This window comes from Micropterus dolomieu, linkage group LG22 (assembly GCF_021292245.1).
Source record: "Micropterus dolomieu isolate WLL.071019.BEF.003 ecotype Adirondacks linkage group LG22, ASM2129224v1, whole genome shotgun sequence".
NCBI classification, from domain to species: Eukaryota; Metazoa; Chordata; class Actinopteri; order Centrarchiformes; family Centrarchidae; genus Micropterus; species Micropterus dolomieu.
This window is the reverse complement of record NC_060171.1, coordinates 18,744,836-18,756,219: the sequence shown is the minus strand read 5'-3', so window position 1 is coordinate 18,756,219 and position 11,384 is coordinate 18,744,836. Positions and strand designations below refer to the sequence as shown.

General features: G+C 45.4%; 1 protein-coding gene across 2 annotated transcripts in view; it reads left to right on the top strand.

Moving 5' to 3' along the window:
• grm3 (glutamate receptor, metabotropic 3) overlaps positions 1–11,384 on the top strand; it is a 30,450-nt gene that overhangs the window by 5,054 nt on the left and 14,012 nt on the right. For both annotated transcript variants that reach the window (XM_046038126.1, XM_046038127.1), the window contains exons 3-4: positions 3,241–3,510; positions 6,075–6,690. In XM_046038126.1, coding sequence (XP_045894082.1) covers positions 3,241–3,510; positions 6,075–6,690 — 886 coding nt within the window. The remainder of the gene's footprint in view (positions 1–3,240; positions 3,511–6,074; positions 6,691–11,384) is intronic.

Below are 11,384 nucleotides of genomic sequence, written 5' to 3'. Positions count from 1 at the left end.
ATAAAGTGAAGAGGATTGGTCCGAGGACAGATCCTTGAGGAACTCCATGACTAACTTTGGCGTGCATGGAGGACTCATCGTTAACATGTACAAACTGAAATCGATCTGATAAATAGGACTTAAACCAGTTTAGAGCGGTTCCTTTAATGCCAATGAAATGTTCCAGTCTCTGTAATAGGATCTGATGGTCAATGGTATCAAATGCAGCACTAAGATCTAATAAAACCAGTACAGAGACAAGTCCTTTGTCTGATGCAATAAGGAGGTCGTTAGTAATTTTCACCAGTGCTGTCTCTGTGCTATGATGAGCTCTAAATCCTGACTGAAAATCCTCAAATAAACTATTGCTCTGTAGAAAGTCATACAGCTGTTTAGCAACTGCTTTCTCCATGATCTTAGAGAGAAATGGAAGGTTAGATATAGGTCTATAGTTGGCTAAAACATCTGGATCAAGTTTGGGCTTTTTCAGAAGAGGTTTAATTACAGCTACTTTAAAGTACTGTGGTACATAGCCTGTTGATAGAGATAGATTGATCATATCTAGTATAGAAGTGCTAACTAAGGGTAAAACTTCTTTAAGCAGTCTAGTCGGGATGGGGTCTAAGAGGCAGGTTGATGGTTTAGATGAAGAAATTATTGAAGTTAGTTGGTAAAGGTTGAGGGAAGCAAAACAACATATATCTGGTTCTACAGCTGTTTCTAAGGTTCCTGAGTTTAGAGATAAGTCGGTGCCAGTTAAGGGCAGGTCTTGGTGAATTTTGTTTCTAATAGTTAGAATTTTATCATTAAAGAAGCTCATGAAGTCATAACTACTGAGAGCTATGGGAATACCTGGCTCAATAGAGCTGTGACTCTGTCAGCCTGGCTACAGTGCTGAAAAGAAACCTGGGGTTGTTCCTATTTTCCTCTATAAATGACGAGTAGTACGCTGCTCTGGCATTACGGAGGGCCTTCCTGTAAGTTTTAAGACTATCTTGCCAAATTAAATGAGAATTTTCCAGTTTGGTGAAACGCCAATTCCTCTCAAGTTTCCGCGATTTTTGCTTTAATTTGCGAGTTTCAGTATTATACCATGGAGCTAACCGTCTTTGTTTTATTATTTTCTTTTTTAGAGGGGCTACAGAGTCGAGTGTCATTCGCAGCGAGCCTGCTGCACTATCAACAAGATAATCGATTTGGGAGGGACTGAAATTAGCATAGGAGTTCTCCGTTAATTTGTCACTTGATAATGAATTTAGAGCTGATGGAATCGCATCCTTAAATTTAGCTACAGCACTATCAGACAGACATCTTGTATAAAAAAATTTGCCCAGTGGCGTGTAGTTCAGCAATACAAAGTCAAAAGTTATCAAACAGTGGTCAGATAAAGAGGGATTCTGTGGGAACACTATTAAATGTTCAATTTCAATACCGTAAACCAAAACAAGGTCGAGGATGTGGTTAAAACAGTGAGTCGGTTCATGAACACTCTGAGAGAAGCCAATGGAATCTAACAGAGAGTTAAACGCAGTACTGAAGCTGTCATTCTCAACGTCCACATGAATATTAAAATCCCCTACAATAATAACTTTGTCCGTTTTAAGGACTAAAGTTGAGAATAACTCTGCAAATTCAGATAAGAATTCAGAGTACGGACCAGGTGTTCAGTACACTATAACAAAAAGAATTGGTTGCAGTGATTTCCAACTTGGGTGTGAAAGACTAAGAACAAGGCTTTCAAATGAGTTATAATTTAGTTTAGGTTTAGAGCCGATTAGTAGACTAGAGTTGTAGATAGCTGCAACTCCACCTCCTCGGCCTGTGCCTCGAGGAATGTGAGTATTAATATGACTGGGAGGGGTGGATTCATTTAGGCTAACATATTCTCCATCACCCAGCCAGGTTTCAGTAAGACAAAATAAATCAATATCATAATCTGATATTAGATAATTTACTAGTACACCTTTAGAAGAGAGAGATCTGATGTTTAAGAGTCCACATTTAATTTTCCTATTAGTTTGCACTATTGCACTCGGGGGGCAGACACCGTCACTATAGGATTTTCACTAAGTAACTCCTGAAATGGAGGAGCAGAGAAGTGTGTTAGACTCCGACTCTGCCTCCTGGTCTCAACTCTGGGTTGTCATGGATATGTTTTGGCATTACTCACCTATACACATCATTTTCTCTGCCGGCTGACAGGCCTTAGGTAGGCATCTTTACTTGCCACCAAGAATTATCTTTTGAAAAGAAAAGTGTGTTTTTCCAGCGAGTGATGCACATGGTTAGTTTCAGGTTTGATCCAGTCGACCACATTAGAGACAGGAGCTCGCTACAAACTGAAACAACATTTAATTTACTTTCAATGTCTGGAATACCCAGTATTGATCAGCAGTCGCATGGGTCAGATATGAATTCTGAGCATCTGTTATGAAAAAAATGATGTTTGCGCCTTTCAAATAATCCAAGGTGTGGATACATCCTTTGTAGCAGGTCTTCTGGTATGCAGATACCAGAGAGCGGGTTAATTCAGGTCATTTCAGCGTGGCTCTTAGTGAAATCCACATTCACTGGGGGGTTTGTCATCCACACAAATTTTTTTTATATTTTTGAGGTACTTCACCACTTCTGCGTACCCTCCTGCTCTGTGTGTGTGCTTCTTTCAAGTGCCTTATTAAATTAATTGCACAGCAATTGGCTCTGTTGCTGCCAACATTTGCATCATAAACACTGCAAGTAGCTGCTTGACTGCAGTTTTGAGTTCAGCGTAGTTCCACACCTCAGGCCTAACTGATACCATGTGCTTTCAAACTGCGTACCTCACTGCTGTAACTGATGGTCAACTCTTACTTAGAGAAAATATTTTTGATATCACTTTACATAAATGCATCAGAGGTTGATGAGACGAAATACAATTCATAGATTCAGAGACATCAAATTTGATTCACATCGCATATCAAATTACACTGTTCATAAAAGTCTACAACAAATGCAATCAAAATTAGTAAATTAAAATCAAACTCGAGCTACATGAAATCAAAGTGACTCATATAGAATACAATATGGGAATTATCCTTTAAGTTTTTACACTGATAATGTTGTTAGGCGCTCTAACTAAAATGTATGTCTGTTATATGTCCATATGCTAGAAAAGCCAGGATAAAAAGATCAATGTTAAGTTCCAACTACTCATTAAAAGAGTTGTGTGACTTAAGCAACAGTAGGTTAAAATTATTTAATCTGATTTGTGTCTTTCCTCAGGTTGCCAATCTTCTCAGGCTCTTCCAGATTCCTCAGATAAGCTATGCTTCAACGAGTGCCAAGCTCAGTGATAAGACCCGCTATGATTACTTTGCCCGCACCGTGCCCCCTGACTTTTACCAGGCCAAAGCCATGGCCGAGATCCTCCGGTTCTTCAACTGGACGTACGTGTCCACTGTGGCATCGGAGGGTGATTACGGTGAAACTGGTATAGAGGCCTTCGAGCAAGAGGCACGCATGAGGAACATCTGTATCGCCACTTCAGAGAAGGTAAGGCATAGAATAAAAAAACAGAATATTAGAGATTATTTGTGAATATAAGCAACCATTGTTCAAAGCCAGATACCAAAAGCCCCAAACTTCAGCAGTGTCACACTGATGTATTGTCAGGGTGTTGTGGTGATTGAGCAGGTGGGACCCAAACGCAGGATGCAGAGCAGAGGAGGTACAGTTCAAAAAAGGTTTAATTCCAACAGAAATCCAAATAAACACAACTAATGAGGCAGGCGGGACAACACACAGCAACATGGGACAGAGCGTCTACACACTACAATGACCGGACAAAGACTGAGGGACATGAGGCTGACGAGACACAGACAGGCAGAGAGATAACTGGGGGAACAGACGGAACACTTAACAGGCAGACATGGGGCAAAAGTCTTAGGCCAAATTCAGGCGGTACAAAACAGTTTAGGAGAGCAGAACAGGGGGGCAACAAATTTCAGGAGGCCGTCCCGGAGGACGACCCAACAGGCCGGGCAGAACAGGGGTGCCAGACTGGGGAGCCTCAGGTGGGCGGCCTGAGAACAGGGCAGGGGGGCCAGATCGTTCAGGGGGACGGCCTAGTAGGCAGAGTTCAGGGGGTCGGCAGGACGGCCGACAGTGAGGTAGCAAACCCCCTGGGGGCCGAGCAGGGGGCTGACGGCAAGACCTCTCCGGAGGTCGGCACCCAAAGCTTGGGTGCTCTGGAGGAGCAGCTGGGCTGAGGTCCATGGACTGAGCAGCTGGGCTGGAGGCCATGGGCCGGACACGAGGAGCTGTAGTGGGTCTGACCACCAACTGGACAGCTGGGCTGGGGACCATGGACCGGACACGAGGAGCTGGAGTCGGTCTGACCACCGACTGGACAGCTGGGCTGGAGGCCACGGACCGGACACGAGGAGCTGGAGTCGGTCTGACCACCGACTGGACAGCTGGGCTGGAGGCCACGGACTGAGCAGCTGGGCTGAGGTCCATGGACCGGACACAAGGAGCTGGAGTCGGTCCGACCACCGACTGGACAGCAGGGCTGGGGACCATGGACCGGACGCGAGGAGCTGGAGTCGGTCTGACCACCGACTAGACAGCTGGGCTGGAGGCCACGGACTGAGCAGCTAGGCTGAGGTCCATGGACCGGACACGAGGAGCTGGAGTCGGTCTGACCACCGACTGGACAGCAGGGCTGGGGACCATGGACCGGACGCGAGGAGCTGGAGTCGGTCTGACCACCGACTGGACAGCTGGGCTGGAGAGCATGGACCGGACGCGAGGAGCTGTAGTCAGTCTGACCACCGACTGGACAGCTGGGCTGGGGACCATGGACCGGACACGAGGAGCTAGAATTGGCTGGACCACCAACGGAGCTGGTGTTGAATGCTAGCAGAACACGGTGTGGAGTGAACAGGCATGGACGCCAGGGGATGGCTAGCAGGCCTCATGCTAGGCCCAGCATGAGGAACACTGGAGGAGTTCGTGGCTGTCAGCAGAGCTCTTTTGAGGAGGTCCAACTCCAAGACCAACCTTGCCACACCTGGAGCCTCCAAAAACCAGGGCTTTTGGTCCAGAGTCAGTTCAAAAGAGGCAATTGACAGCAGTCTCTCGTGACAGTCCTCAGTCAGACTTAACTCAAAGAATAAGTTGTCCATGGCTGTTCTCACCCTTTCCCACCCTATCTCCATCTTTGCGTCTGCTGGGTCCATGTATGGTCCGGTCATTCTGTCAGGGTGTTGTGGTGGTTGAGCAGGTGGGACCCAAACGCAGGACGCAGAGCAGAGGAGGTACAGTTCAAAAAAGGTTTAATTCCAACAGAAATCCAAATAAACACGACTAATAAGGCAGGCAGGACAACACACAGCAACATGGGACAGAGCGTCTACACACTACAATGACCGGACAAAAACTGAGGGTAAACAAGCAAGGACATACACACACAGGGTTAACGAGCTGGGAGGAGACACACAGGTGAGGGACATGAGGCTGACAACACACAGGCAGGCAGAGAGATAACTGGGGGAACAGACGGAACACTTAACATGCAGACATGGGGCAAAATAACAACCAACAGAAGAACACAGACCAGGAGTAAACACTTAAGACATAAATTAATGTACAGGACGAAGAACTAAGACACAAGATTACACAAGGAAACACAGAACCAAAACGGACTTAAACAGGAAACATGAACACAAAAACCACACTCCTAACATGTATGGCCTGAAGTTGCACAAGAATGAGTGGGGCACTAAATTTGTGAGCTTATAAAAGTTTGTCTCCATGTCTTATCTTGTCTTACACACAAATGGGGTTTATATTACACTGGTGTTATCAGTTGTGAACCAGAAAATGAAAGCTTATCTCCAAGAACTCATTCTGGGTACTTTACAGTCGCATTTTTCATCTCATTTGCTATGGAGGTGCATGATAGTGTGAGAGAGAAGCATAGAAGACCCTTTTGCTAGTTTCTTCCTATGAATGATGGTGATAAATAATTACATATGGCATTTGCAAACTTATTCGGGGGTAGAAAGAGCTTTTACAGTACATCTGTCATTACATCATGTCCTTTTTCTGTCCAGGTGGGGCGTTCTAACGCTAAGAAGTCCTATGAAACTGTGATCCGTCAGCTGCTCCAGAAGCCGAATGCTCGTGTGGCTGTCCTTTTTCTGCGTAGCGACGATGCCAGAGAGCTGCTGGCAGCTGCTGCCAGGCTTAACACGTCCTTCATCTGGGTGGCCAGCGATGGCTGGGGTGCACAGGAAAGCATTGTCAAGGGAAATGAGGTCACAGCTGAAGGAGCCATCACACTTGAGCTTGCAGCCAATCCCTTGCCAGAATTCAACAGATACTTCCTCAGCCTCAACCCAGTCAAAAACCATCGTAATCCCTGGTACAGGGAATTCTGGGAGCAGCGGTTCCAGTGCTCATTGGGTGGTGGAGGAGCAGGAGGAGGAGGTGTTGGACTGGGAGAGACAACTCTCCCACCGTGTGACAAAGACTTGTCAATGGACAAGAATAACTTTGAACCAGAGTCCAAGATCATGTTTGTGGTGAACGCGGTGTACGCCATGGCCTACGCCCTCCATAATATGCAACGGAGCCTGTGCTTCAACACCACCAAGCTGTGTGACAGCATGAAGGCACTGGATGGGCGCAGACTCTACAGGGATTACATCCTTAATGTCAGCTTCACAGGTAAGAAAGCTGGAGCATGGCAAAGAGAGTCAGGAGTCTTAGACAAGGTGTTCAAGGTGGATGAAGAGTGAAAAGAAGTGAATGAGGAAGTTGGGGAGGAAAAGGGAAAAGATAACAAGGAATGTGAGTGCTGTGCCTAGTTAACAGTCCTCTCATGAACAACGCAGGGACGTTGTCCTTCTCCCCAGCCAAAGCAGCCAAACCACAGAACATAAAAAGTACTGAGACAAATCCGCTTAATTGCTATGTATTGTCAGAGCCAGCCTGCCATTGACACCTATTACCCATGCGTAATTGATACGACACTACAAAGTTGCTTTGAGGAATGACAGCTGCAGTTAATCCGTCAGCCATATTCTTCTCTCTTGCACTAATGAGATTGTGTGTGTTATAATAGCTCCTATAGCAGGCTGCCTGTCTGCCAGTCAGTCTCTGTAGAGTTAGGAGAGAAGAGTAGAGGATTGGCTTGACTGACAGATGGCGTACAAAGGAAGTGTTATAAATAAACTGCTGTGTCTCGGGGACTGACACAGGTTTAGAGGTGCTTATTCCTCCACCAACCGTGACCAAGAGTAGACATCAAAACAGCCAAACAAACACCACTAACACGGCGGCTTTGCCACGGGACACTGGGGAGAGAGCAGGAGGGAAGGATGGAGGACGAAAGAATGGCATCACATATGGAGGGAGGGGGAAGGACGCTTATAGATAAGACTGACAGGCAGACTAAAATGAGAAAAGCGAGTTTGCTGTAAGGTAAAAGGAAGTAAGACAGAAAAAGAGATAGGGAGGGAAGGGGATAAGGAACAAGAGAGCAATGAGGCAATGCCGGAGTGGGACGGTGTGCGTCAGCAGAAGAAGAGGATTCTCTTTGAAATTCCTCATCTTCATTTCTGCTACAAATCAAAGGACTTGGAGCATTTCTGCTTGAGAGGAGGAAGGTGGAAAGAAGGAAAGAGAGGGGAAGACTGAGTAAGATAGAGAGGGAACAAGGCTGCAGTGGCAGCCTCCGGTTGGCACAGATGATAACCACTCCCTTATAGAATGCATACAGAGAGGGACGGAACAGATATGCAGATTCATACATAGAAAGTTTAACAAATGCTGTGGAGTAAGTTGGAGAAGAGCTGTGAATCCCACTGTGACTTGCCTAAATCTCTATGTCTGATCATCTTTCACCCTTATACCCCTCTTTCACTACTGATGTGTGTCCATGAAGATGCATGTCTTTACTCTGAAGCTGGGAAAGAGTAACAGCATGTGCAAGGATCTCGAGTTCTTTACAGCTCAGTCTCAGTGACAATGATGACAGAATGGCAAACAGCTGTATTGGTAAAAATGCATTCAAGGAATCTGTGTTAGAACATTGAGTGTGTTGACGGTTGGCCATACAGTTACACTGGAAACTGTGGCAGTGTTTGTTTTGAGCCGTTGGTTCGCCCCAAATGACGCACTCACACTGCTGTACATATACATTTTAACATCTACAGTATGGAAGGAAGGAGCTGAGGTGAGTTGAGGTTGGATGTGGGGTATAAATACTGCAGCATCACCATCCGCAGTGCTCTCAGTCTGAACTGTAGCCGACGGAAAACCAACTCTGTTCAGTGCTCTGTATCTCTCTCCCATCTCTTTCTCTATAATGAACCTGCACACATGCATGTTCACTATACACCTATTTTCATTGTATCAGAGTTTGATCTCACATATATCTTCATGCTTCCCAACACACTGAATTACTGTCCGCCGTCCTTATCTTTACATTCATAACACAGCAGACCGTCTTTAACTGTGATAAGGCTGTTTTTGTTGTGCGTTACTGACAGCGTATGTGGTGCAGTGAGGCAGTATGTTGTGTGGCTAAGAGTGTGTTTTCATATGCCTCATATGGTCTCTTCATCTAGTCTCATCTCGCCAGTTGCTATGGTAATGAAGCCGACACTATTGCCAATTGTTGAACTGATCTGGTAGATCATGGGAACTGCTCCCTACCAACTAGTAATAGGCACAGGGGCACATTTGTGCATTTTTATGAGGCCTTGCCGCATTCTTCGAACACGCAAGAGACATACACACAAACACGTGCAAAACAGTCAGCTTTTTTACAAAGAGGCAGCTTGAAATGCTTGTTTCTTTACAGCATGAAATTGCAGACACCCCCAACCCACACACTTCTCAAAGCTATCATTCAACTCCCACCCACCCATCTCCACGATCTGCAGTAAATGTATCAGTATATACACACATGCACGCAGTCTTCTGTTCAAATAGTGGTGATAGATGTGCTATTCCCCCTTCACTGTGCTTTTGTGTGTGTGTGTGTGTGTGTGTGTGTGTGTGTGTGTGTGTGTGTGTGTGTGTGTGTGTGTGTGATATGTCTGTGTTAGCAGAGGCGGTGTGCCTTCAGGGCCATATTGAGCAGAGAGCTTACTGCAACGTTTAGATGCTAGAGAACAACCTTCACTCCTTCTCTCCCTTATTTTCTCTTCACTCTTTCCCTCTGTCTCTCTGTCTCTGTCACCCTCTGTCTTTCTATCTCTCTTTCTCTCACTCTTCGTCACCCTATCTCTCTATATCTCTCTCTGTCTCCGTTCTCTTTCTCACCCAGAAAGTGTCCTACTCTCTCTACATTCAAAAACAGCACATCCCACTCAGACTTCACAAGGTTGCTCTCCTGCCTCCACCGCCTCTCTGCGCCGGTCTGTTCCTCCACTTTGCTCATCCCATCATCCATACTTCACCTTTTCTCTATTGATTCCTCCATCCAAAGGCTTTCCCTCGTTCACCCATATCTCCATTGCCGTCACATCTGTTTCTTGGGTTTCTCTTATGCTATCTCCTCTCTTATTCCTAGTATTCTTCTCCCTCTTCTCCCTTGTCACTTCTCTCCTTTCTTTGCCCTTATCTTGTCTCTTGGCTCATCCTCCCTCCTAGCACCTCCTGCCTTTGGCCTGCCGTTTCTTTCTTTTGTCTCCTCTATCTCACCACCTTTCTTTCAGTCAAGCCTCAGCTCTCTGCTGCCGCACCTTTCATCCTATACATTTCTCTCCCATGTCCGACTTCCTTCTCTCAACCCTATCTGTCCGCTGTTCCCCTGTGGCCTGTTGGTCCGTGGCCCAGGCAGCGCCTTCGTCCGCGGGGACTGAATCTGCAGGGAGAACAAATATAGCCAATGTGATCTCTCTCTGTGTGCGTTTGTGACATGTGAGTGCATCCCTGAGACCATTTCTGTATATGCTGAGGGATGTTTGTGTGTGTGCGTGTGTGTGTGTGAGTGTGTGTGTCTGTGTGTCTGTGGGGCACAGATGTGTAAGGTCAACAACCCTCTGAAAGAAGAAAAAGAGAGACAAGAGAAGTTGGTCACAGCATTAGCATGCAGCTTTGCATCTTTATATTTTACCTGGAACAGATGTGCATTTGTGCATAGACCTATATGCAGTGTTTTATTTGTCAAGCTTAAATCAGGATTAACTCAGGGATTCAGGTGAATTGATGCTTGAAAATGCTTTTTTTGTCAATTCCCTAGCTAACAACTAATCAACAGCCAGCTTTTGAATTTTCAGTCACACATTTACCCAAAGAAAAGATTCGCCCTCTCTCTCTCTCTCTCCACTTTTAGATTACTTATTCCTACTTATTCCTCCCAAGCCCCTTTGCCTCCTCTCTCTCTCTCTCCGCCTTTAATACCCACAATCCCCCTTGGGCTTCGCTTTAGCCCGACATGGCCGAGAACATAATTAATTTCACAGCTTCTGAATGAAAAGCCTGTTTTCACCATGCTTCTAATTAAGCTAGAATAATAAGGTGTTTCTCAAGTTAACGGGAATGCTAAAGTATCTCACAAAAATTAGGGATCTGGTTAGGCAGTGTTATGACAGGAGTTTGTCTCACCTAACTTTATTTCTTTTTTTTGTACTGCTATTTGTTTTATATTCTGTGGCCCCAGCTGTTTGATTAACTGCATTCACGCAAATTTAGGTTGACAATGCAATTAAATATATTCACAGCTGGGCTGCGCAAAGGGAACTTTGTTTTGTTGAGCCCAAACATGTCAATTTATCAATTGCCTAACTCCATAATACACTATATACAGTGCACCTCAGCTACACAACATGAATGATTCAGGGAGATGAATGTTGCTGAGAAGGTATGGTCCACCTTTTGATGATGACAACATCTCGCATGCAAGGAAAGTCACTCAGAGCTGTGAGTAGTGATCAGGGCTGCGCCTGCCGTGGGTCTCAGCTGGACTGGACTGGGCCAGCGGGAAGTATTGTATGGATGAGGTCACACAGAATCATCAATCATCACTGTTTTAGAGCTTAAGCTGTGTCATAGTATGTGCTAGGACGCTGCAGGAGAGCCCACAAGCTGCTGTTAGGAAGCAGTCACCACCTTCAATTAATCAAATGATCAAATTGGTTCAGTTCATGGTGCATCAAAGTTACATGTACAGAAACATGCTGTAGAAATGTAGCTTCCTTTTAGCTGCTCTACCCCACCAGACTCTCTTGACAAAAATAGTAGTTTTCCTCTACTCCGAACTATTGTATGAACTGACATGAAATTTGACACAGACTTTTATGTTACCCTCAGGATGAACTGTAATGACTTTAGTGATCACTTAACTTTTAACTTTATCTAGCACAATCATTTTAAATTTGCTCAATACTTTGGTTTGTGACCAAATACTT